Here is a 27672-nt window from a genome sequence, read left to right as displayed (position 1 = left end):
CTAAAACCTGATTTGCAAAAAAAAAAAACACTTTTCAATTTTTTGATACGTGGGTAATTCTCTACCAACTCACACGAAATCGGGAAAAGTTGCCCCGACACCTCTTCGATTTGCGTGAAAATTTGTCCTTAGGGGTAACTTTTGTCCCTGACCACGAATCTGAGGTCCGTTTTTTGATATCTCGTGACGGAGGGGCGGTACGACCCCTTCCATTTTTGAACATGCGAAAAAAGAGGTGTTTGTCAATAATTTGCAGCCTGAAACGGTGATGAGATAGAAATTTGGTGTCAAAGGGACTTTTATGAAAAAATAGACGCCCAATTTGATGGCGTACTCAGAATTCCAAAAAAACGTATTTTTCATCGAAAAAACACTTAAAAAGTTTTAAAAATTCTCCCATTTTCCGTTACTTGACTGTAAAAATTTTTGGAACATGTCATTTTGTGGGAACTGTTCTTTTCAAATCTACATTGACCCAGAAGGGTCATTTTTTCATTTAGAACAAATTTTTTCATTTTAAAATTTCGTGTTTTTTCTAACTTTGCAGGGTTATTTTTTAGAGTGTAATAATGTCCTACAAAGTTGAAGAGCAGACAATAACAAAAATATTGATATATAGACGTAAGGGGTTTGCTTATAAACATCACGAGTTATAGCGATTTTACGAAAAAAAAGTTTTGAAAAAGTTACTTTTTGCGTTTCTCTTTGTTTCGTCGTCCGTGTCTGTCGCGGTTGATCATGAACGGCCATGATCAACGACGACCAACTTTTTCAAAACTTTTGTTTCGTAAAATCGCGATAACTCGTGATGTTTATAAGCAAACCCCTTACACAGAAAAAAATCAATTCTCGAAACCGTGAAGTCAGTTCACGATTATGAGAACCACGAAGGAATATATTCACGTTTATGGTGCAAATGCACCATACTCATGAATAAATTCCTTCGTGGATCTCAAATTCGTGAAATTAATTCACGATTACGGGAATTGATTTTTTTCTGTGTACGTCTCTATAACAATTTTTTGTAATTGTCTGTTCTATAGCTTTGTAGAACATTGTTACACTCTAAAAAATAACCCTGCAAAGTTAGAAAAAACACGGAATTTTAAAATGAAAAATTTTGTTCTAAATGAAAAAATGACCCTTGTGAGTCAATGTAGATTCGAAAAGTACATTAAATTTCCTATAATGGTTTTTTCGATGAAAAATACGTTTTTTGGAATTCTGAGTACGCCATCAAATCGGGCGTCTAATTTTTCATAAAAGTCCCTTTGACACCAAATTTCTATCTCATCACCGTTTCAGGCTGCAAATTATTGAAAAAACACCTCTTTTTTGGCATGTTCAAAAATGGAAGGGGTCGTACCGCCCCTCCGTCACGAGATATCAAAAAACGGATCAGAAAACGGATTCGTGATCAGGGACAAAAGTTACCCCTTAGGGCAAAGTTTCACGCAAATCGAAGAGGTTTTGGGGCAACTGCTGTGTGAGTTGGCGGAGAATTAGCCATGTTTTAGGGAAATTAAATCAATCGAAATATTGTTCGCAATTTTTTTTCTAAAAATAAAGTTGAAAATTTTTTCGATTAATATTAAAAAAAATCACCAATGATTAAAAAAACCGTTAGGGTGATCCCATATGATTTTTTCTTCAAAATTAGATTTTTTCAAATGAAAATATCTCGAGTTTAAAGAAAAACGCCCTTTGAGATTTCTTCAGCGTTTGTAGTGCTTGATCTCCTCTTTCAAATGCAACCTGGCGCTTGAAATTTGGCTTACGCCTTTTCGAGATTATGTTTTAAATATGCATCTTTTTTACCTTAAAATGGCTGTACTTTACACCCGTAAGTCCAAATTGACCAAAAAATAAAAATGTTCGTTTTTTAGAGCTCGAAAAGTGCCTCGAATATCACGTTTCTCTATAACTTAACCCTTAATTGTCACGTTAAAAAAACTGATTTTTGAAGGTTTGATCAGATGCTTACTTTAAAGTTGGTCGTAGAAGGCGTAGATTACGAGATAAAAGTGTTCAAATTAGTAAACCCAACAACTTTGTAGAAGACAAAAAATATTCTCAAAATATTCCTGAAAAGTTAGATTTTCAAAATCACCCTAATCGTAAACCACCCTTATTTTCAATTAAACCAAAAGTTGTCCCTTCTCATTTGCAACAATTCTTTTGAGACACGAAAGCTCCAAAACTTCACCATTTTTCGGAAAATCCATTTTCAACTTAATTTTGTGATCTGAACAACTGTACCTTAGGATGCCCAAAAAAATGATTTTAAGCATCTGTGCAAATTTTGAGCGAAATTGGTTGAGATTAACCCATTGATGCCCGAGCCTAAACATGGTGAAAAAAATGTTTTTCATACAACAATGCCTTTTTTAAATCGCTTATAACTTTTCAGGTTCGAGTTTTACAGCTTTGGTATGTGCTACAAAGTTGTAGAGCATTAAATTTTCAATAAGAATCTCACTTTTGGAAATATTTGAATGGATGTAGCACACCGTGCAGATCAAACCGTAAGAAACTTGGGTTTTTCATACATTTTTTTTTTCAATTTTTCTCATACAAACTTCACCTCCGAGTATCAATGGGTAAATGATAACCGATTTTGCGCATATTTGACCCAGATCCTAAAATAGCTCAAGGAATAATATTCAGCTTGTGGAGCAAGGTTTTGATAAAAAGTTCCATATTCTGGGCACCCTACTGTGCATTGGTTGCTAAGCCACAACAAGAAAAAGGAAATAATTTTTCAGAAATCTTCAAATAAAAGTCTTATATTTGGCACCAAGACAGAAAGGTTCTTCCCTGACTTGGATTCATGTTCATTTTCATCAAGTCATCGTGATCGATTTTTTTTTGGTAATTGCTTTTTTGATATTTAACAATTTTTTTTCCGTAACATGGTGTACAATGCTATTTTTGATACATTCAGCTTTTTTTAAACATGGATTGAAATTTGGAATCTTCTTTTGATCTAATTCAAAGCTATAAAATAATTATCTTCATTGAATGCAAAATGTCATTCCGATAAACATAAATTTGTTTGAATATGGGAGAAACTTTAAGCTTCTTGAAAAAATAAGCTTTATTTGATGATTTTCAGATCTTTGAAATTGATAATGTTCATAAAGTTTTATTTTTTTAAGGAAACATTCGTCTTATCACATTTTTAAAGACATTTAAAAATTAATCTGACCCCTCCCACAACGAAATCAATTATTCCAACTTCGTCAAAAAGAAACCAAGGATATTTATCCCACCAAAGTTGCCACTGTCACGTACTTGCAACCACCACTTTTGTGATAAGTTGCATTTCGCTGAAGGCCACAGAGAGCAAACCAGACGAGGGGAAAAAAAATTCAATTAAAATTCACATCTGTTTACTAGCCATTATAACCGGCTCGAGAAGGGGCAGCTGAAGGTAGGAGGCGATCCCCCTCCCCCAGAAAGCCGTAAAGACAACCTGTAATGAATGTTCTCTTCCCGGCGGTGGAGGCGGATGCTGGGCGAAGAAAGAGCACTTTCATCACGTCCACGTGTTTCCTCCGTGCCACGTGGACGGTGTGGGTGGTCCGTGAGTGGGTTGGTCCTGCGGGAACAAGGGATGCTCTTTTGCACTTAAATAGCTGGGGCATCTCTACGAACAGGTGGTTGCGGAACAACAGCACAAATCGTTTCTTTTAAAGCCGGTTTGAAACATCTTGAAAGATGAAAAGTATCAGGATTTTAACCAGTTTAATTCCAGCATTCCCACTATCCACAACCTCGAGGTTGACCAGAAGCATAAAATCTTCTTTTGCTTCCGATGTAACAAACCAAAAAAAAAACCCGTCCTCTTGTGAACGAGTCAAAAGGTGCAGCGGGAAAAAGGGGGTTTGAGTGCCCTTTTCCACTCTTTCACGGAACGGTGCGGAAAACCCTGTTTTAATGAGTTTAACTTTCTCTCGGAGACATTCCGAGGCAAGGTTTGGAGGGTGGTGACCGTTAAAAAAAAGTTGAACCTCAGCCAGGACTTCTTTGGCCGGGTTACACGGTGACGGTGCAAACCTTGGCCGGGGTTCGTGCGAATGTCGTGTGACTGTCGGCAGGTTTTTAGTACCCACCTCCGGCTGCCACCCTCCGAAGAAAGATAATAGCTAGGCATTTCCGTCCCCGGACCTTTTTTTTTTGCTGATGTGTGAGCCTTATTTTCGTGGAGGAAAGAGGTGGCGTCACGCCTGGCGGAAGTTGCTAAACGCGAACTTGGCTCACCGTGCGAAGGTTATACGCATGGACAATGGCAGACGTGTGCGGCAAAAGGTCAGGTCAACCATTTTCTTTTATGGACTGGTGAAGTCCTAACTGAAGTGCGAGGCAGCGAAAAGGATAGACTTTTTAGTGGAACTCGCATGGACTGGGATGTGAGCAAGCGTGAACCACTAGCCAGTGAGTCATCATCACTGAGAGTTGACTTAAAGATTTACAATTTATTGTGATTTCGAGAAGTGAAATAAAAATAATGGAAGAAAGTGGATTTAACATAAGGACTGCTTGGTTTGTTTGTGTGGTAATTTCTGATTTTTTAATTTCCCAGAAAACAAAATCTTACTTTGCAGAAATTGTTGAGCTTGCCAATCCAAACAAACAGACTTTAAAATTTTGTCTCACAATCTACGCTTTCAACGTAGCAATTTATTATTAGACCAAAGCATCAACCTAACGATTTTTGAGTTTCTATTTTAAAATATATACCCATGGAAATCCAAAATATGACCAATAATCAAAATTTTGACAGAAAAAAACATGTACAGTCCAGGCACGATTGTCGAAATTCCTCGGAAAAAATTCACTTCGAATAATCGAATTACGAAAAAAATGTTTTTGCCTTATTATTGATTGTTTTCTGAACTTGTAGTTCTAGATCACAACATTCAAATGCAACTTAGTGCATTGAAAATTGGCTGGTGCTGTCTAAATTGAATTTTTCCTTTAAACTGATTAAAATTATCAATTTTTAGAGAACTGACAGAGCTCCGAGCATTACTTTTTCTGAAACATGAACCTGAAATGCAACTAAAAATGCTGATTCTGCTTTTTGTTGGCTGTGACAGTCGGGGCAAATGAAACACCGTTTTTTCAAAATTACTCGACGTTTCGACTCTCTGGTTTGAGTCTTCTTCAGGAGGATCTATGGTTTATTGAAGACATAACTTAGTTTAATCCCTCCCAAATGTGTCCAGCCACTTACTTCGTGTCAGACAGTGTCCCAAGTTCGGATTGCTTACACAAAGCTTGGTCGGGGTGGGGTTTTGGAGATCCTTTCGTCCAGACCGGCTAGCAAAATCGAGTAGGAAAATCAACATATCGCACAACAAGTTTTGAAAAAACGGTGTTTCATTTGCCCCGACAGTCACAGCCAACAAAAAGCAGAACCAGAATCTACAGTCGTTAAACTTGTCGTAAAAATGCTGATTATTGCTCTGATACCGTTGATAACATAATTCGTAGTAGGCGTAGATTGCAAGACAATATTCAGATGTTTTCAAAAAAATTGCTACGATCGGCTTAAGCTCAACAACATTCTAGAAGAAAAAAATTTCCCAAAATAGTCCTGAAATCTAAAATTTTCTGAAACACCCTAAACGTAAACTATCCTAATTGTCAAACAAGCCAATTGTTGCAGATAAACCAATGTTTCACAACGGGAAAATTTTCAGAAAATCCAGTTATTACTTAATTTTGCGATCTGGACCACTATACAACCCGGGCAGACGGTAATAACAAAATTCATTCCATTTCAATAACAAATACTGTTATAATAACAGAAAGTGCTATGGAATCTTCTTGAAAATCCATTTTTGAATAATAGTTCAATCACAGTTAATGTTAACAAAATTTGTTATTGGTCTGATATTGGTTGAAAGCCAAAACAAATTTGGAATAACATTGTTTGTTATGGAAGAATATTTTCAAATGATATTTGATAAATGATTTGATTTGAAGAATACTTTCAAATGATAAATTCTGATTGGGGGTTAATTTCGGGCTGATCTTTAGAAGATTCGTTGCCAAGTCACACGAAATCGGAGAAATGGCTAGATTTTCATTTCACGTTACAAAATCTCATATAACGTTTTTTCATCGACAATACACAAAACCAGTTTTAAAAAATCAAAAAAAAATCAAAACATCCACGTTAACGACCCCCGGGTCTTTTGTGGTCTCTATTGCAAGTTTCTGCTCGAACCTAGGAGTCCGAAGGCTTGAATGGGGAAAGCACCCAAACCTCTTTTTACTCCAAGGAACCTTCCACCCCAGTGTTTGAACTGACGACCTTTGGATAGCGAGTCCAACCGACGCCAGCGATTCCACCGGAGTAGGCTTGGTTTGGTGTGTTGTTTGTACTTATGGCATGGAGACGACTCCTACACCTGGAATGACTTAACGGCCTAACAACCAAGGCCGGGACCGACATTTTACTTCCTCATCCGATGGAAGGTTGCAGCAGATGGGAATCGAACCCAGAATCATCCGCTTACAAAGCGGACAGCGTAACCATTCGGCCACGCACTGCCACAAAACCAGTTTTAAATACATTTGAAATGATTCGTTACACAACTGAAAAAATGTGAAAATTGTCATAAGAAGGAAAATAAAATATACTTGATCAATCTTCAATAACCCTGAAAGTTACTAGAAGAAATTTTCTTGGTGTAAAAGTTGCAAACTACTAAATTATCGATTGAAAAACATAAGGCAATATTTTTTCAACTGCTTTTAAATTATAAAATATTCTTACAATGATGGATCAATGGCAATTTTTTGCCATATTTTTGGCGCTCAAGATTGGGCTTTGCGGAGTTAACAGAAGAATCCAACAAATAATAAAAAAAATCGTTCACACTTCAACAATTCCAACCCCGTTGGCCAAACACAACAACTCATCGGAAGCACTCCATCCGTCCTGCCATAATTACAGTTATAAATCTTAGCCTAGATAAGAGATAATCACTTCCTCGTGAACAACCATCATCTTTATCCCACTCATTCACTGGGTGCGCGAGCAAAGGTTCGTTCGTTCGTTTATTTGCTGCCTGCCTAAAAGAAGTGGGAAAAATTGCTCCGAACAGCCTGCCTGCCAAGACGACCATAAATCCTTGACAAGACGCGGCGATAATTATGTCTGTTCCAGCGGCGGGGTGGGAACAAGCACCATAATGACGCCATTAATCGATTTTTAATTTAGATTTAATTTCGCTCAAAACTTCCAAATTGACCCCTTTCCCATTTTCAAGCTGAGAAACACAACACCGCCTCTCAATACTGAAGTGTGCCGTTGAGAGCTTTTTTGCGCTGGCAATGGCAACGACGAAAGCTTTTAATTTTCCGCCAAATCTCTTCAAGTGACAGCTACTGGCGATGGCCTACCTTACAAGGGGTGGCGACCTCTCTGGGTTGTTGTGCTGTGGGGGGGAGTTCCATCACCGTCACCATCAGACCAAAGACCAACTCGCCAAACTTTGTCACGGACAGGCGGACTTTTAGGGGTGGAGGAAGGGAGCTTTTTCGAAGTAGGAGCCAGAATGGCGAAACATCAGTCGTTGGCGCTCGTGCTGGTGATAGGATTTTCCGCTGAAGGATTGCGATAATAAGTTTGTTGCATTTTTCGAGAGGAAAACGAATTTTCTTTCCGGGAAAGTTTGCCGTTTGATGTAACCAATGCTAAGCTAATAGAAAGTTTCGTCGTTGTACACACGCCCAGTAGAAATGTGGTTTTCGTTTTGAGGGAAAACTGTGGTTTGGCAGATTTTTTATTTGCTGAAGGCAAATATTTTCGTTTGCTCTTCTTTTTGAAATTATTAAAACTTTTAAGTAAAGCTTTTGGATTTTTTGAACAACTTTTTCGGATTCATGAAACTTGAAGATGATAAAGGTTTGCTTTGAGTTGTTTCACAGAATTTTGATACAGAATAGGAAAGGCATGAAAATTTAATCAATTTTGTGACACACCCACTTGCTGCATCTATCGGCAAATGGAGTTTATTAATTCATGCTGTGCTGAATGTGATTCTTAGGAAGACACTAATTGAAATCACATTCGTCATGAATTGCTAATGCACAGCTCTGCTAATCTCGGAAAGACATTCCGTTTATAAATGCGTTGAGGTGTACTCAAAAAGCTCCCGCACATTCAACTGGTCGTTTTAATCCACCTTAAAACCTTAACGAAGTACTTTTCATCCGTTTCGTTCTGAAAATAAACCCCAGCCGGCAAAAGAGCCCCACAAAAACCTGATTACATACTCACTTCGGCCACAAACACGTGCCATTTTCCCGGGGTCCCTCGAAGAAAATAATGGACCCACCCTCCCCAAAAATACCTACAATAAAATCCTTTCGATCCCCAAGCCCCAGCATCCAGCAGAGCATCGAAAGGAAAAAAAGGGGTTCATAACGTGGGGCAGCCTTTGCCCAAATTCAACACATCCATTAGTCATTTCTTGTTTGATCAACCGAATCGATCCTACTCTGGTATGCTGTTTCTTCTGCACTCCCTCGTGTTTCAGGTATTTGGGGGGTTGTTCATAAACTGCTCAATTTTTAAATTGAAATCATTTTTATTTTTGACAAAGAACTTTTTCCTAAGGGAACTCAAAATTCATGGTTTTTGATACTGGTAATGAAAATGGCCATTTTGATAGGATTGGCCACATCAGGAGTAAACATGGACCCGGGAGAAGGTTTTCCGGGCGGACATTTACCTAACCATACGATTTTGGGCAATACGGTTTTTGAGAATGGTCTTGAAATTTGCCATTTCGATAGCGGTTGTAAGGTCCATGATTTTCCAGCTCTATCGCTGCCGTTTTTTTTAATTTTTTTTGTGAAGGGGGGGAGGGCATTTTTCGAACCATACTTGTTTTGGCAATATTTTCATGTGTTGGCAATTTATTTCCACAGAGGTGCCAATAATTGAAAACATTAAATTAGAATTAATTATTCAGGATTAAATAAATTGGCAAAGAATTGAAAAACATATAAATAAAAATAGAATAATTTTTCAGAGTTTTGAACAAAGTTCTTTGTCATATTGGTCATGTAGAACACCACCTGCACCTTTTTCTGTTTTTGATCAAATCTAGTTTTGAAACAATTCAATAGGTATCAATTTTGTACAAATCTATGCTATGCTATGCTATGCTATTCTAATTGTACTAAAAAGTCAAGAGAATAAAATTAATCGTTTAAGAGTTCGGTAGAGACTTTAGTTAAATTACATCAAAACCACGTAATTTCCAAACGACCTCCTTCAAAATTACCTCATACGAGCTTCAAAAGGCAACCCGAGGAAGATGTGATTTTCGTTCGATCTGGACCCAAATCCCAAGCATCGTCGTCATCTTTCCCCCCCAGAATAGGACTTTTGAGAAAGGCATCCAGGCCTGGTCACATCACCTGAGGTATATACATCTGTAGGGGATCAGGTTCGTCCAAACTGCGGAGAAAGTACTTTAAAAGCCTGTTGGCCGTCCCTCCCTCCCCCAGCACAACAACACACTCGCAAAAGAATGATGAATCGATCCCGATCCGGAGAAAGGGTCCATTTTGGGTTGGGGAAAAGCATCCAAGCAGAGTCGATTTAGCCTTCAGGATTTTATTTCATTTTTATTGATGCTCATATTGGTTCTCTTTATATGAAGCAGTTGGGGCGCTTTCTTGGGTGTGGGGCTGTCCGAATGGGAGTGTATTTGAGGCCATTGGAGAGCTTTTAGGTGTGATGTTAGTTTCAATTTCCTCTGAAATCCACGAAATATACGAAGAAAGGCTTCTGTGGGTGGGAGGCTAAAGGGGAAACTTTTTCTCTTTTATGTGGGCTATCGATGAGAAATGATACCGGAGCGCTGGATGATGTTCTGCAGGGAAAAGGTCTTTAATTTTATGGCCTATAATTGAATTCGCATGCTTTGGATCGAATAAAAGGCACATCACTTTGATCACTTTTTTATCGGTTCGACCATCAACGGTTATCACTGGACTTTACCCTCTTCTTCTTCTTCTTCTTCTTCGCCACAGGTATATATAGTAGGACACATACCACCAGGCTCGGACGAGCGCCACATTGGCCACACGATGCCGTACGGACACACGAGCTTCACCGAGAAGAACAACGCGCGCTACCTGCGGCTGGTGAAGAAGTACTCGTCGATCATTCAGGGACAGTTCTTCGGCCACCTGCACTCGGACTCGTTCCGGGTGGTCTACAATGACATTGGTACGTTCTGAACCGTCAGGTCACTTTTAAGTCATAATATTAAGCTTTCTTTACCACTAATTAGGTAAACCCGTGTCATGGATGATGATCGCGCCCTCGATCAGTCCCCGGAGGATGGGCGAATCGAACAACCCGGCCATGCGGTTGTACAAATTTGACACCGATTCCGGCCAGGTACGACATCAACTCAACATACCAATTCTTTAACCGAGTACTAAACCATGACAATCCTCCCCCAAACAGGTCCTGGACTACACGCAGTACTACCTGGACCTGGACCAGGCCAACCTGCAGGAGGAAGCGGTCTGGCAGCCCGAGTACAACCTGACGACGTACTACTACGGCCTGGCCGAGGTTTCATCGGTGGCGCTGCACAACCTGGCCGACCGGTTCTCGAACGCGGACGATACGCAGTTTGCCAAGTAAGTGACGCTTTGAACTTCTGTATTATTTTTATCTTTTATTCGGAATACAGCTGAGCTGGTTAAGCTTGGTCATGACTTTTGTTATGGTCATGGCTTGGTCATGACTTCCACAGAAAAAGACTTGTTATCGACAACAAATTAATGCAAGGTGGCTTGAACTTGAAAACGACGCACGATAAAATTTTTACTCATAAAATCAATTTTAATTTATTTAGAAAACATTGTTAGACATGTATGATTGCATTCATAACAAAATGTTAGTTTGAAGTTTTTTACAAACCTTGATTTTTGAGACCAAAAATGGATCAAAGGTTATATTGTAGGGGAAAAAATGTTTGTAAACTCCTTGAAATTTAGCATAGTTATGACAGTATAACAACAATCTTTATCTGTTACAATATGTAAATTCATTATGCAATATTCTTGTTTCAAAATTTTGAAAATTTAGTCTGAGTTGAGTTTTATTGCTTCCTCACATTTTTTTTTTAAAGTGCACTTTTCTGAAGTTTTATACCATTTAAGGTGATTTTTTTCAAAAAATTCTTCAGTTGAAACTAAAATACTTAAAAAGGGCAGGTGCAAAAGGTGCAAAATATCTTTTCAAAAATCTTGGATTTTTTGTCACTTTTTGACTTTGGTGATCGGGATATTAATTGCTGATATTTAGCATTTTAAATTATTATTTATGTGAAAAATAAGTTTTTCTGAGTGTTTTCTAATCAGTCCCAATTTTTCACCTCGTAATATCTGGGTAATTCTCTACCAACTCACACGAAATCGGGAAAAGTTGCCCCGACCCCTCTTCGATTTGCGTGAACCTTTGTCCTAAGGGGTAAATTTTGTCCCTGATCACGAATCCGAGGTCCATTTTTTGATATCTCGTGACGGAAGGGCGGTACGACCCCTTCCATTTTTGAACATGCGAAAAAAGAGGTGTTTTCAATAATTTGCAGCCTGAAACGGTGGTGAGATAGAAATTTGGTGTCAAAGCGACTTTTATGTAAAATTAGACGCCCGATTTGATGGCGTACTCAGAATTCCGAAAAAACGTATTTTTCATCGAAAAAACACTAAAAAAGTTTTAAAAATTCTCCCATTTTCCGTTACTCGACTGTACAAAATTTTGGAACATGTCATTTTATGGGAAATTTAATGTTCTTTTCGAATCTACATTGAACCAGAACGGTCATTTTTTTCATCTAGAACAAAATTTTTCATTTTAAAATTTCATGTTTTTTCTAACTTTGTAGGGTTATTTTTTAGAGTGTAACAATGTTCTACAAAGTTGTAGAGCAGACAATTACAAAAATTTTGATATATATACATATGGGGTTTGCTTATAAACATCACGTGTTATCGCGATTTTACGAAAAAAAAAGTTTTGAAAATGTTGGTCGTCATCGATCATGGCCGTTCATGGTCACCCGCGACAGACACGGACGACGAAACAAAGAGAAACGCAAAAAATAACTTTTTCAAAACTTTTTTCGTAAAATCGCGATAAATCGTAATGTTTATATCAAAACTTTTGTAATTGTCTGCTCGACAACTTTGTAGAACATTGTTACACTCTAAAAAATAACCATGCAATGTTAGAAAAAAAAAACGAAATTTTAAAATGATTTTTTTGTTCTAAATGAAAAAATGACCCTTCTGGGTCAATGTAGTTTCGAAAACTACATTAAATTTCCCATAAAATGACATGCTCCAAAAAAATTTACAGTCGAGTAACGGAAAATGGCAGAGTTTTTAAAACTTTTTTAGTGTTTTTCTCGATGAAAAATCCATTTTTTTTAATTCTGAGTACGCCATCAAATCTAATTTTACATAAAAGTCTCTTTGACACCAAATTTCTATCTCATCACCGTGTCAGGCTGCAAATTATTGAAAAACACCTCTTTTTTCGCATGCTCAAAAATGAAGGGGGTCGTACCACCCCTCCGTCCCGAGATATCAAAAAACGGACCCCGGATTCGTTATCAGGGACAAAAGTTACCCCTTAAGACAATGTTTCACGCAAATCGAAGAGGGGTCGGGGCAACTTTTCCTGATTTCGTGTGAGTTGGTAGAGAATTACCCTATTTTTACAGGATTTGTTATTGAATTATTATTAATTTTGTTATTACCGACTGCCCGGGAAGAAAAAAAACGAAAAGTAAACTTAAACATAAAAGTCAAATAAAAAACTAACATAATCCACCTATGTGGTTGATGCCTTCCTCACTTTTTACCAAAAATGGGTAATATGAGTGATTTGGACACACATTTCAGCTTTTTTTAGTTCCAGAAAAAACACAGATATAACTTAAGTGCTCATAACTCGAGGCAGGCTTGTCAGATCTTCAATAATGACCCATTGAAAAGGCCTTTCAATTGCCAAACCAATGATGGTTCCGGACATAGTTTACATACATTTAGGTGAGATCCGGCTTCAAAAAAGTACATAAATATCACTTAAGTGGTCATAACTCGAGACAGGGTTGCCAGATCTTCAATGTTTTGGACTCATTGGAAAGGCCTTTCAATTGCCTAATCAACGATGGGTCGGATGATGGATCCAGACATAGTTTACATACATTTCTGTGAGATCCGGCTTCAAAAAAGTACATAAATATCACTTAAGTGGTCATAAATCGAGGCAGGCTTGCCAGATCTTCAATAATTTTGACTCATTGAAAATGCCTTTCAATTACCTAATCAACGATGGGTCGGATGATGGATCCGGACATAGTTTACATACATTTAGGTGAGATCCGCCTTCAAAAAAGTACATAAATATCACTTAAGTGGTCATAACTCGAGACAGGGTTGCCAGATCTTCAATGTTTAGGACTCATTAGAAAGGCCTTTTAATTACCTAATCAACGATGGGTCGGATGATGGATCCGGACATAGTTCACATACATTTCTGTGAGATCCGGCTTCAAAAAAGTACATAAATATCACTTAAAAGGTCATAACTCGAGGCAGGGTTGGCAGATCTCAATAATTTTGACTCACTGGAAAGGCCTTTCAATTGCCAAACCAACGATGGGTCAGATGATGGTTCCGGACATAGTTTCCATACATTTAGGTGAGATCCGGCTTCAAAAAAGTACATAAATATCACTTAAGTGGTCATAACTCGAGACAGAGTTGCCAGATCTTCAATGTTTTGGATTCATTAGAAAGACCTTTTAATTACCTAATCAACGATGGGTCGGATGATGGATCCGGACATAGTTTACGTACATTTAGGTGAGATCCGGCTTCAAAAAAGTACATAAATATTACTTAAGTGGTCATAACTCGAGACAGGGTTGCCAGATCTTCAATGTTTTGGATTCATTGGAAAGGACATTCAATTACCTAACCAACGATGGGTTGGATGATGGATCCGGACATAGTTTACATACATTTAAGTGAGATCCGGCTTCAAAAAAGTACATAAATATCACTTAAGTGGTCATAACTCGAGACAGGGTTGCCAGATCTTCAATGTTTTAGACTCATTGGAAAGGCCTTTTAATAACCTAACCCAGCGATTCTCAACGGGGGTACCGGGCCTACTTGATTTATATAGAAGAAGGTTGAGAATCGTTGACCTAACCAACAATGGGTCGGATGATGGATCCGGACATCGTTTACGTGCATATAATTGAGATCCGGATATTTACGAAAACACATTTTTATACATAACTTTTGAACTACTTATCGAAACTTCAAACAATTCAATAGCTATGTATGGGACCTTAAACCAAGTCGAATGCAACTGGTTCGATCAAAATCGGTTCAGCCAGTGCTGAGAAAACTCAGTGAGAATTTTGGTCACATACATACATACACACACATACACACACACATACACACACATACATTTGTTCAGTTTTCGATTCTGAGTCGATATGTATGCATGAAGGTGGGTCTAGGAGCTTTTAATAAAAAGTTCTTTTTCAGAGCAGGATTATAGCCTTCCCTCAGTGAGGAAGGCAAAACGGGAATATTTTTCTGCTTTCTTATTTTTTAAAAAGTCCTTACCTACAACTTTGGCGTAGACATCAAATCGTTTTTTTATGACTTAAATGGCTTCTTTCGTAATTTATATATTAGTATTATATTATATTATATATTTTAAGAAGTTTTCTTTTTATTTGACAAAAAAGACCAACTTACTATAGAGTACAACAAAAAAAGTTAAAGAATCTAAATGAGTTTTTTTTAAATAACAAGCTTCAGAAACTTTGGAATTCTAGTCAGCTAACACATTTATTTAATCCAGCACGTAGAAACTGTAAATTTCCATACGAAATTATGGACTTTGGGGTTTGTCCTTTATTTTTGCTTTTCTTTGTTGGCATTTGAATCTATTCATAAATTAATATCCCTCAAAAATCAGCTGTTTGGTCCAATAACCACCTGTTTTTCTAAAATTACATTATTTTCAAATTTTTCAAGCACTTTTAGTTCCTTTCTTTCTTCAAACCACTTGTACAGTGCGAGCACCAACTATTGATGCGTAACATCCCTAGACTGTACAAACCAGAAGTATTAGTTTTAGCTCGTATTGATATAATTGCACAAACACAACAAGATTGGGAAAAACCACACTCATCTGTACCAATTCAACAATCACTGCTATGACTGCGGTTGCATTAAGATAAAATCGATTTCCAACAACCGCAAGAACAGAATCCTCCCAGAGTCCCAGAGTGGGTGAAGGCACCATCATTGTTATTTCTATTGGTATTGCTTTGATCAACCCACCCTCGCCCAGTTACATGGCATTGTGCAGCGTTCAGCTTCTGTCTCTCTTGTCGTCATCCTTGTCCACCCACATTTCCATGTTGGTAAACCCTCTGCAGCAGCAACAACATCAAGTGTCTGATGTGGGAGAGTGGAGCTGAGATTCCCCAGCAAAGCTCATCGAACAAAGCCAAAGCACTCGAGGCGTGATTGAAACTGTGCCGTAAAGCCTCCCTCAAAATGTTCGCACACACACATACTCACATTCGTGCATATTCATTCATTCACCAGAAGTCATTCATACACACACACAGACACTCACTTTGACTAGCTCAGAGGGGAAGGGATAAATGGCATTGCACGAAGCTTGTCTAATCCAATATGTTTCATTTTTCTTTTTTCATTTTTTTTTTTTTTGCTTCTTTTGAAGTGGAATCTCACTGTTCTTGGCGTTCACTTTCGTTGACGGCAGTTTCTTTCTGCTTTACCCATTTTTGCACAATTCTTCAAGCTCTGGAAAGCTCCGGGAAAAATCTTGGAAAAATTTCTTTCTTTTTTATTCAACCGCATATAGTATTCGAGTGACGTTTGGAAGTTTGGTTGAGGGGGGATGGGCAATGTGTGATGGAGAGAGTTAATAATAATCTTTCTTGTGTGAAATCAGAAAACTTTTCCATTCGCTGGAGAGTTTGTGTCATTTGCAGGATTTGCGAGGTGGAGTCTTGTGGAGTGAGATAAGTTGGAAAAGTAAAGAGCATCTTTATTATTTTTTTTATTTTTTTATCAATTTTTGAAAAAAAAAACAAAAAAAATGCATCATTCTAGTTCAGAACTAGTTCATGGTCAACCTTTTTTTTTTTTTTTTGCTGAAATTCTATCATCCAACAAATGTGTCCACTTTTCGTGTGACCTTTCTGTATTAAAGCGCTTTCCAGGTTCGATTCGATTTTTCACTCTTCCAAAGTGCTTTCCCTTTTTTGGTCCTGCCAAAGTTGTGTGGCGAATGCGTTTGCTAGATAAATTTCAGCTCGAAAGAATTTTTCTATGTTCCGGATTTTGTCGACCGATAAAATCGGACAAAATACGACGGAAAATCTCGCCCGTCTCGGGGTGGTCCGTGCGCCCGAAATCGAATGTGGTCCACCGGGTAATGGAACGAAACCAATATTTATATTTATAAGTGGTATTGAAAGTTATCGATCCGTAAAAGTGGCTCACATTTTTGGGAGAACCAAAAAAAAAAGTTTTCATTCGATTAGAATCGATTCGATTGCCGCTCGGCTCTCGGCGGTGTCGTTGAATCAATTCGAAAAATCCATAAAATACTTCCAAGTGTGTGCTTCTGCCTCCTTTCACAGGTCCACCGGTGGGTGACCCAAAGTCCCTGCGGGAACATTTGCCCACCTCATCCCCTCCTGTGGGCGATCAGATTTAACCGACAAAGAAAAGCGTTCACAGAATGGTAAACCAAGTGGAAAAAAGCCTCCCACCGAAAAAAAAACCAAAAACGAAGAGGCAGTTTATTTATTCAAATCTGTTTTCGTTTCGCTGGAAAATCCTCCACAATGACAGCGCAAATAACTCAAGAGGTTGTAAATTTGTGTGCGCCGTGGATTTATCCCCGTGACCTTACTTCCTGTGTGTAAGCCGGAATATGTGTGTGTGTCGAATTGACTTTTCCACTACCACCACCAAAGAACTCTAAAAACCGAAGATCCGCACACGTAGTCCGTGATACTATCTTTAACATTCCTTGGTGCTTCGTTTCTTTTTCTTTTGCTCACGTGGGAGGATGTTAAAACATTTAGAGGAAAAATGCTATTTGTATGCTGCGATTTTTCAAGTGGGCACACTGAACAAACAAACGAGAGAGCCGAATGTTTTTTTTGGAAAAGAAGTTGGGGTGGCACTTGATGTTTGAAGCACGTGTAGGGGGAAATAAGTGGGATTTCCCCAAGCGTTATAAGTAACGATTCTTTCCCTTCTTCTTCAGGTTCATATATTCTCTCTTTTCGTCCAGTTTGTCGCGATACGGTATAATTGACGAATTGTAGGCTATTCGTTACTACGTTTTGCATAACATGATGAATAAAAGATTTCATGTGCAATGAACGATTATTTGAGATATTTTGAAAAAGTAGATACTGTAACCTGTTGATTAGCATTAGAATTTTAATTCATTAAATCTATTACAATTAGCTTGAGCTTAATTTGAATTAATTTTCCAATATTTACGAAATCATTACATTCATAGGAAGATTGTTTCGCAAATAATATTTTGTTAATTTATGTCAACCGACTAAGATAAACGAAAATTGAAGCAATAGTCGAAAAATGTTGAAGAAACTTAATGTTCACAAGAAACAAAAAGATTTAGGAGTACTACTAAAGCTCTTCAAGATAGCTGCAGTAGTCTAAAATTCAATGCCAAAGCATTGAAAAAAGTTTGAGGTTTTTTCTGCTGTAGGCTAAACTACTATGTAATGGCTATCTTGGAGAGATTTTGTAGAGCAGTAATTCTCAACCCGGGGGTGTTCTCTACGATTTCACAAGTTTTTTTGCTAATTTTAATTTTTTTTTTGATTTGGGTGAAACTTTTTCCATGCATTCCTTATGCCAAAGAAAAGCAATTCTCTGAGATTTCAGTCATTAATTCTTTAATATTTTTTAATCCGGCTGAAACTTTGTTGGTGCCTTCGGTATGCCCAAAGAAGCCATTTTGCATCATTAGTTTGCCCATTTAATTTTCCGTACAAATTTGGCAGTTGTTCATGCAAAAATGATACATAAATATTCAAAAATCTGTATCTTTTGAAGGAATTTTTTGATCGATTTGATATCTTTGGCAAGGTTGTTGGTATGGATAAGGAACACACTGAAAAAAATAAACAAGGTAAAACAAATCTGGTGAATTTCAATTTTTGTCATTAAAATTGATTTGCAGAAAAAACACTATTTTAAAGACAAAAAACAAAAATTTAAAACCACTGACAAAATTTTACAGCGTATCATTTTTTTCAGTGTATTCCTTATCAACACCTAAAACTTTGCAAAGACACCAAATCGAAAACTCCTTCAAAAGATACAGATTTTTGAATTTTCAAATACCATTTTTGTATGGATAGCTGCCAAATTTGTATGGAAAATTATATGGATATGAACAAACTAATGATGCAGAATGGCTACTTTGGGTATACCACAGGCCACTACCAAAGAAATCAACTGGATTAAAAAATACAAAAAATAAAATTACAAGAAAAAACCAATTACGTAAAAAAAATCTCAGAAGCAATTTTGCATCAATAGTTTTTGCCTTCCTCACTGAGGTAAGGCTGTAATCCTGCTCTAAAAATGAACTTTGCATAAAAACGTCGTTGACCCACCTTCATGTATACATATCGACTCAGAATCGAAAACTGAACAAATGTCTGTGTGTATGTGTGTGTGTGTATGTGTGTGTGTATGTGTGTGTGTATGTGTGTGTGTATGTATGTATGTGACCAACAAACTAGCTCATGTTTCTCGGCACTGGCTGAACCGATTTGACCCGAACCTGATGCATTCGACTTGGTTTAGGGTGCCATAGATCGAGTTTTATACAGATTGAAGTTTCGATAAGTAGTTCAAAAGTTATGTATAAAAATGTGTTTTCACATATATCCGGATCTCACTTAAATGTATGTAAACTATGTCCAGGTCCATCATCCGACCCATCGTTGGTTAGATTATCAAAAGACCTTTCCAACGAGTCCAAAACATTGAAGATCTGACAACCCTGTCTCGAGATATTCCGACTTAAGTGATATTGATGTACTTTTTGGAAGCCGGATCTCACTTAAATGTATGTAAACTATGTCCGGATCCACCATCTGACACATCGTTGGTTAGATTATCAAAAGACCTTTCCAACGAGTCCAAAACATTGAAGATCTGGCAACCCTGTCTCGAGATATGCCCACTTAAGTGATATTGATGTACTTTTTGGAAGCCGGATCTCACTTAAATGTATGTAAACGATGTCCAGGTCCATCATCTGACCCATCGTTAGTTAGATTATCAAAAGACCTTTCCAACGAGTCCAAAACATTGAAGATCTGGCAACCCTGTCTCGAGATATCCCGACATAAGTGATATTGATGTACTTTTTGGATGCGGATCTCACTTAAATGTATGTAAACTATGTCCGGATCCACCATCCAACCCATCGTTGGTTAGGTTATCAAAAGACCTTTCTCATGAGTCCAAAACATTGAAGATCTGGCAACCCTGTCTCGAGATATGTCCACTTAAGTGATATTTATGTACTTTTTGGATGCCGGATCTCACTTAAATGTATGTAAACTACGTCCGGATCCACCATCCAACCCATCGTTGGTTAGGTTATCAGAAGATCTTTCCAACGAGCATAAAACATTGAAGATCTGGCAACCCTGTCTTGAGATATGCCCACTTAAGTGATATTGATGTACTTTTTGGATGCCGGATCTCACTTAAATGTATGTAAACTATGTTCGGATCCACCACCCAACCCATCGTTGGTTGGGTTATCAAAAGACCTTTCCAACAAGTTTAAAACATTAAAGATCTGGCAACCCTGTCTCGAGATATGGCCACTTAAGTGATATTTATGTACTTTTTTATTCCGGATCTTAAAAACAGATGAAATTTTTGTACAATTCCATCATAACAGCCATTGTTGGTAATAAGTGAGGAAGGCTCCAACCACATAGGTGGATTAAGTTAGTTTTTTTTTTCATAAAAGTCTTCATGCAATTTTGGGGGCTAGTCATACTAAATGGGTATGCAAATGTTTGAAATTCTTCTGATTCTGAAAAAAGGCCATTGCAAATATTTTTTTCAGTTTATGTCCCACGGCTCTGACCAAAGTCGAGGGATGGTGACAAAAAATTGAAAAAATTATAAAAATTTAAATAATGAGCCATGGTTTCACCATTTCAATGAAAAGTTGCATTATGCATTATACACCTGGCCAGTATTGATGAAAATTTTAATTTCTGCGAAAAATTAAATTTTTGCGGTGCTGTACATTGGAAATTCATAAAAATTCAAAACATTTTCAAACAAACCCAAACATGCTAAATATGATTATCAATGCAGAAAGATGCATTTAGGATTGATTTCAGTTAATTAGGCTTCTATTTTCATGAAAATTTTGAAGTTTTTTGGAAAAATATTTTTTTGGCCCTTGATTTTTCAGTATAGTTTTGAAGTGGGAACAACTTTGAAAAATATTTGCAACGGCCTAAGTACACGTGAAAATGACTAATTTGTTATTTAACGATTCAGTTAAATTTCCTTAAAACGTGTTGTTTTTTGAATTTTCGATATTGTATAATTTGTTAGGGAACTTAAAAAAACGTCTTCTGAGTCATAGTAAGTGCAAAATCTGGTGTCGTATGTATGAATTTTGAAAAAAAAAATTCGTGTAATATGGATAATATCAAGAAACTGGACAATACATGTTTTTTGATGCCAAATTATAATTGCAATCGAAAAGTACTTGACAACTTTTTTTGAAAAATATGCGACATTTCTAATGTCTTCAATAAAATTATTTAAAAAAACTATAATTTGGTCTGTACTATGAAATTAGAAAAAATGTATTTGTAGACCTTTCAGAAGTAAACATTTTAATTTATATATTCTTTCATGGGTTAAACGGGTAAACATAATTAAGCCCAGCCCAGTACGCATTATTTTGTCTCTAGTTTCGAACAAAAACAAAAAAACAATGAGAAATTGCATTCATTGAACCAAAAGCAGTTTTAACCATTTTGAAAAGAGAATAAAAGAAAAATGTATATTTTCTGTTAGTAAATGCATTATTTCAGACTTTTGCTTCGTAAAATTATTAAAAATTAAGTTTTTTTGGAGCTGAGACCTGGTTAGGACCGATTCGGCTTTTGTAATGACAGCTTTCTAAAATCTGAGAGTAATTACAGAGGATCTTTAGAGTAAAATGTCGGTGAGGCGATTTTTTTTTCAGACAAAACAAGTATTGAAAAAAATATTTCTGGACTGATTTTTGAGAGAGGTCGACATCTCTTAAACTTAAACAGACCACTGTTGTATTTGTTGTAGAGATTTTCCATTCTGATTGATATGAAGGGTTAAACTTATCTGTTTGAAATTTAAAAACGTTTAAACCTTGACAAATTCTCCAAAATTAAACCGAAGCAACTTTTAAATCATCTTAAACAGTTATAATATTGAATGGAAAATGGAAAAAATAAAGCCTTTGATAAATTTTCGTTCAATTTCATTTTTATTTGGATTTGTTCCATACAGTCCGGCTAGAGTGCCCATAAGTCCCTACTGTAAGTTATACGGTTTTAAGAAATCCATCAATAGTTTTTCTAAAAGCAATTTTTCTTAAAACAAAAAAGATTTCATAAGTAATCAATTTAGCGTATAATCTTCAAATTTTCTCTGACAAATTTAAAGAAAAAAAAATCATACCTGGGTTAACCAACTTTTTTAACTTTTCAAAAAACCCGAAAAATTTCAAAAAGTTCTCAAAAACCAAAACTTACGATGATTTACCTCAAAACGGTGCACTTTATAAAAATTGATGTAGAGTACACTTTGATTTCATAACCAATTTAGCATTTTTATAATGTTGTTACGTTTTGAAAACATTTGAATCTTAAGTTGATTCATTTTTTTCAATTCGGTTTTATTTTTGAATAATCAAGATACAATGAGTTCATCAAGATACATAACAGAGTTTTGGAGTTCCTTTCAGCTATGTAATTCAATCGACCAATGTCCTCCCTTTGTCCCGTTCCAGGTACTACCGCGCCAACTCGGTCCGCTACTCGACGCAGAGCTGCGAGGGCATCTGCCTGCTCAATCACTACTGTGCCATAACGCGGCTGGACTACCGCGAGTTCCGCCACTGTCTGGAGACGTCGGCCAAGGCACTGGCCTCGAAGAACGGCTCCGGCTGCCACGGGTTCCCGGGCGTGGCGCTGGTTCCGCTGATGGCCTGCCTGGTGGTTCTGGTGAACTTCAGGAGGGCTGCGGTGATGGTCAGCTGGCTGGTGGTGCTCCAGGTTGCCGCGGGCTGGATTGCCTCCGGTGGTCACCAGTAGAAGGTAGATGTGGTTGTGTGCGTTGCTTTAGTGTATATTTGTGCAGAGCTGCTGTTTGCGTGTGGGTGTGAGGTTTGTGGAAAGTGGTGAAAATGAAACAGTTTTACATATTCATTAAAGTTATTGATTTTTTTTCTTTCGCACCCCTCGATGGCCATTAAGAGTACAATCTGAATGAAAAAGAGGGAAAACGCTTCAGAGGAAATTCAAAAAGAATAAAGGTTTTGTTTGACAGTAAAATTTAAATTTTAGGCAAACTTTTTTTCAATTTTTCAATTCATTTCATTTTAAAATTCAATACTGTGAAAAATCCCATCAGAAGCAGTAAAAAATAGAAAAAATAAATCAGGAAACGGCGATACAGCAGCGGTTATGTGGTTTGCATACCCTCATCCCTCCCCCCACAACCCACGTGATCAACACCATCGACTGCGTGTGAAACTTTAAGCTAATTTATTGCCAGCAAATTATTTTCCCTGTAAACGATAACGGTGAAACGCCTACCAGAGTGTACCGGACAAGAGCATCAACAAAAACGGGATTAACTGTGTGGCCTTGTTGCTATTAGCGATGGCTTTGCTCATCCCTCTCCCTCCCCTCACGACACGCTGTCTCTCTTAACATAAATATACTTGTCCGTGAAAAGCTGGCCCACCCACCCTCACGAGGTGGGGGGTGTTTTTTTAAAAAAGCTGCGTGTTTGTTGAACACTACACGGGCTTGCTGACCAGGGTGAACCAGCGGTAGCATCATCACATAGGAGGGGCTTCCAGCATCCAGTCTGGATATAAAGTGAGTCCCCGGTTTTGGATTTCTGTGTTTGCGTGCTGTAATTGGGATGTTGGCTTTTCACACACGAACGTGGATTTCAAGCGGATTTTTTGGAAAATGAATCTAGGGTCGGTATTACTTGCGGAACAGTTATGGTATACTTTCGAATCAGTAGAGAAGTGATGTGTTATTTTGAGATGGATGTTGACAATGACAATGCCAATTTTGACAAAATAATATATTTTAAAAAATATATAATTGCTGGAATTTATAGCAAATAAACAACCAAATCAGTAAAATCTATTCTTTGGCGTTGGTAATCATAATTTTCATAAATTTTTTTAACATAATTAAATCTTCAAAAGAAGCGGTCATTAAAATGTTGTCATTATAAACCATTTTTAATGTAAATTATATTAGTTTTCATTCGAAATGCGTGATCTTGAAAGTAGAAATATGGCAGATATTCTTTAACCAACCATAATTAAAATTTCTATGTATTTCTGCATTTTGCTTGTTAAGTTTTATGTACAAGATAAAGTTCTATGATTGTTTTATTTTTTTTTTTCAATCAAACATTTTTCAAATTGACTTAATAATTGTGTTCTGTATGTAGACTTACATATTAAAATGATGAAATTTATTTTTCATGATAAAGTAATAGCAAACATAATAGTGAAAGTAACATTCAGTAGAAACATCAGACCTTCTCTGGGTCGATATTTCAGGAAGCATGGTTAAGAGCAGCAATCGGAATAATTAATAAAATAATTGATGTAAGCTATTAGAAAAGACTGAAAATACCATTTGAGACTTTTCAAAAAATACATTTAATTTAATCAAATTTCCATTCCCTGCAATAATGACTTGACAGTGAATTTAACTTCGTAACATAATTTATTGTTAATAAAATTAGTCTTTTGCAGATTTTTAAAGATTTTTTGTGAGTTTCGTGTAATTTTCACGAAATTTAATGATTTGATTCTCGTAGATATTGGAAATTTCAAAGTTTATTTCTAGTTTTACAAGTTTATTTCAGACTTTATTTTTGCTTCTTGATAATTTTATGAAGCTTTTGAAGAGGAAGTTGAAAATTTATAAACATTATTGGGATTTGAAAGTCCATCAAAACATGAACATCAACATGAAAATTCAAGTTGTATTAATCATTTTGGCTAGACAAGATAGTAAAATTTTGTATTTATCTGGAATTCAATGCAATGCAAAAAGCTAAAATATTAGAATCAGAAAATATGTTTAGCTTCAGAAAAATCAAATAAAATATAGCCATTTAACAAGAACCAAAGAACAAAGAAATATAGAAAACATTTTGTTGATGAAAAAAAAGAAATAATGGTCTTTTGAAGACTCACTTTAGAAGGGTCTACGCAGAAAGAAATCAATTCCCGTAATCGTGAATTAATTTCACGAATTTGAGATCCTCGAAGGAATTTATTCATGAGTATGGTGCATTTGCACCATACACGTGAATATATTCCTTCGTGGTTCTCATAATCGTGAACTGACTTCACGGTTTCGAGAATTGATTTTTTTCTGTGTACAGTACTTTATGAAATTTTAAAATGCTCTAAGAAATTTGAACATTTTTCACTTTCCATTTAATTTGGTGCTTTGGAATTGTGGTCACGGTGAAATTTGCGATCGTGAAAAATCACTAACCTTAGAACAACTTGGGCTAAACCGCCTCAATGATTGATGCCTTTCTAACAAAATCAATTGCAAAAGCTTCATGTTTGTATTTGATTGCGCCTGAATGCATGCAAGAAAAGTAAAAAAAAAGTTCTGAAAATTTAGTTTTCAAATATTCCCGTAAAATGACGAAAGCGAAGTTTTGATTTTTGAAATTCTAGCTGAAACTTTTGAGGGTATCGAAAATCAACCCTTTTTGCATTTACCAAAATCTTTTTTGAATATTTCGAAAACTTAATAAAATTCAACAATTTTCAGTGGGAGCTTATGAGAACCCAAACCGGACTGAATGGAATTAACTCGGACAAGTCTGCTGAGCCATTGTCGAGAAATCCGAGATAATAGAATCGTATCCTACAGATACTTGCTCAGAATTTAATTCTGTGTCGATATGATTAAGTGAAGGTTTAAGAAGTTCATTTTTTGGGTGATTTTATGGCCTTTCTTCAATAATGGTGGCAAAAAATATTGAATATAAGAAATTTTTTGTATTCCAATTGTATTCAAAAAATGATAAAAATGCATTTTTTTTTACTTCCATTAAATTAACACAAATTTAAGAAACTACTTACAAAATCATGCTTTCAAGAATAATCGTTAATTTCTTGCTTGAAAAGATTCTGTTGTCAAAGATGGAAGAAGAAAGTAACACAACCCAAGTAACATTTTTTTTCCAGGAGTTCTACAAGAGCTCTTCAAGATAGCTACAGCATAGCAGTTTGAACCGCGGTAGGATAAAATTCTCTTCAAAACTTCTTCAGGAGTTTAGAAGAGTACTTGAAGAGAGTTTTATCCTACCGTGGTCCAAACTGCTATGCTGTAGCCATCTTGAAGAGCTCTTGTAGAACTCCTGGAAAAAATGTTACTTGGGAATCTTCCAATGGATTCTGAATGTAAATGGTTCCAATCCTCATTTTACTTATTTTAATTAATTTGAAAGCCTCAGTTTCATTTAAATATGACCATTATTTTTATTGAACACTCTTTCAAGCCTGGTAATGTAATTACAAATTGATACATTATTCGTAAGACCCTCAGGAGGAAAAAAACCAATATTTTCACTCCAAGCCCAAGTTACGGACCGTAAATCACCAGTGGAAACTCCCATAAGAACGTCCTTCCTTTTTTCCGAAAAATTGAACTGAAATTAAATCCAATCCCCCGGACGTAGCTTGGCAGCTTCCACGGAACCAACCGCCCAAAAAAAAAGGGGTAACATTTATCGCGCGGCAACGCAATGAAATTAAACCACCGCAGAACGCAGCCCGTGGCAGCGAAAGGAATTCTCAAATAAACCATTCCAAGTGGGAGGGCAGAAAAAAGGGACTCAAATAAATCTTGCCAATGACTTTCCAAAGCGAGGTGGAAAATTTTCCGTTTGAAGGGTGGGGAGGAAAAAGCTAAAGCAAACCAAAGCTCTAACCAAAAGCCCACATTTTCCGAAATGAAAAAAAAAAAAACACGAATTGACTGAAATTTCAACAGAACAAGTAAAACAGAGAGAAGAATGTTAAGCAAACACTCGCGGACAGGGTGAGATTGTTTTAGGGAATGAAAGGGGTAGGAAAAAAACAGCAGCGAATTCTTTGTTATTTACTTTTTTGCTGTAAAAAGGAGGAAATTAAATGTGATAAAAACTGATTGATTGAGCGCCTAAGAGTTAATGATGTGGAACGAAAGCAGAGGGTTTGAAATGAAGATTTATGATGTTTTAGGAAAGGTCCCTCGGACGCTCCAGCAGCGGAGGAGGGTTAAATGTAAATAATCACTTCATAAGGCAGATTCATCTAGCGGTATGCGGAACCTTAGATAAAACTGCATGAATATTTTATTTTTTGACTAGGTTCAAGCTCCCCGGAAACGTGAAAAGAGACCGCATGGCTTTTTGTTCCAAAAACCCCAGTTATGAAAGCATTCGTACGAGACACAATACCAAAATTGTAAAACTTAGTCTGTAAATTTAGCTAAATTACTACAAAATGTGTATAAAACGACTTAGTTTAAGCTGCTATTCAACGGTGTTTGTCGAACAGCTCATAGAGAAAAAAATGCAACTAAACCAAATCGAAACACTTATTCCAAATTTGTTGACTAATTGAAGGCGATCATGTTTTACATCCCATTGAACTAGAATTTTATTACCGAAAAAAAAATCTATACAGAGTTGCAAACCCCCCAAAAAAAACCGCTCTGAACACAGATCGGTGACAGAACGCTCTGTAAGTTAGCAAATCCAGACTCTGAGTCACTATTTAATCTATGATCCAACCGATGCAGAGTTTGATTTCCAGAAAGAATCGAATATTTAAAAACCAGAAAAAAAAAATTAAAACACCTCTGAAGATGCTACAAAACTCGAGGAAGCTAGGCCGAAATTGGAACAGAAAACGCAAAAAAAAAAATAACCAGAAACAAATAAAGAAAGTAAATGTTTTTAAATAAATCAAACTTGTTGCGTTCGTCACTCGCTTTCTAAGCTATCCGAAAAAAACCCTTCAACTGTCACCGTTGGGTGTCAGATTTCACAAGAAATTCCGAGAAACAAAAAAAAACATCACACATCACGCAGTTGAACAGCCAGATTCTAATTTTTCGGTGCGGAACGCGGAACAGATTTCGCCCAGGCTTTCGCACGTCTGTCATCTTGGGTATCAACGAAACCACG

At 36.8% G+C, this 27672-nt stretch overlaps 1 protein-coding gene across 4 annotated transcripts in view; it reads left to right on the top strand.

Annotated features, from left to right (window-relative positions):
* The window catches only part of LOC6031086 (acid sphingomyelinase-like phosphodiesterase 3a), a 129594-nt gene extending 102139 nt beyond the window's left edge, over positions 1-27455 (top strand). For all 4 annotated transcript variants that reach the window (XM_038262463.1, XM_038262462.1, XM_038262461.1 and 1 more), the window contains exons 7-10: positions 10066-10264; positions 10329-10438; positions 10508-10686; positions 22223-27455. In XM_038262463.1, coding sequence (XP_038118391.1) covers positions 10066-10264; positions 10329-10438; positions 10508-10686; positions 22223-22526 — 792 coding nt within the window. In that variant the 3' untranslated portion in view covers positions 22527-27455. The remainder of the gene's footprint in view (positions 1-10065; positions 10265-10328; positions 10439-10507; positions 10687-22222) is intronic.
* Positions 27456-27672: the final 217 nt, after the last annotated feature.

The sequence above is a fragment of the Culex quinquefasciatus genome, chromosome 3 (assembly GCF_015732765.1).
Source record: "Culex quinquefasciatus strain JHB chromosome 3, VPISU_Cqui_1.0_pri_paternal, whole genome shotgun sequence".
In the NCBI taxonomy this organism is placed as follows: Eukaryota; Metazoa; Arthropoda; class Insecta; order Diptera; family Culicidae; genus Culex; species Culex quinquefasciatus.
Note: the sequence above shows the minus strand (reverse complement) of the source record. Positions and strands in the feature narration are given on the sequence as shown.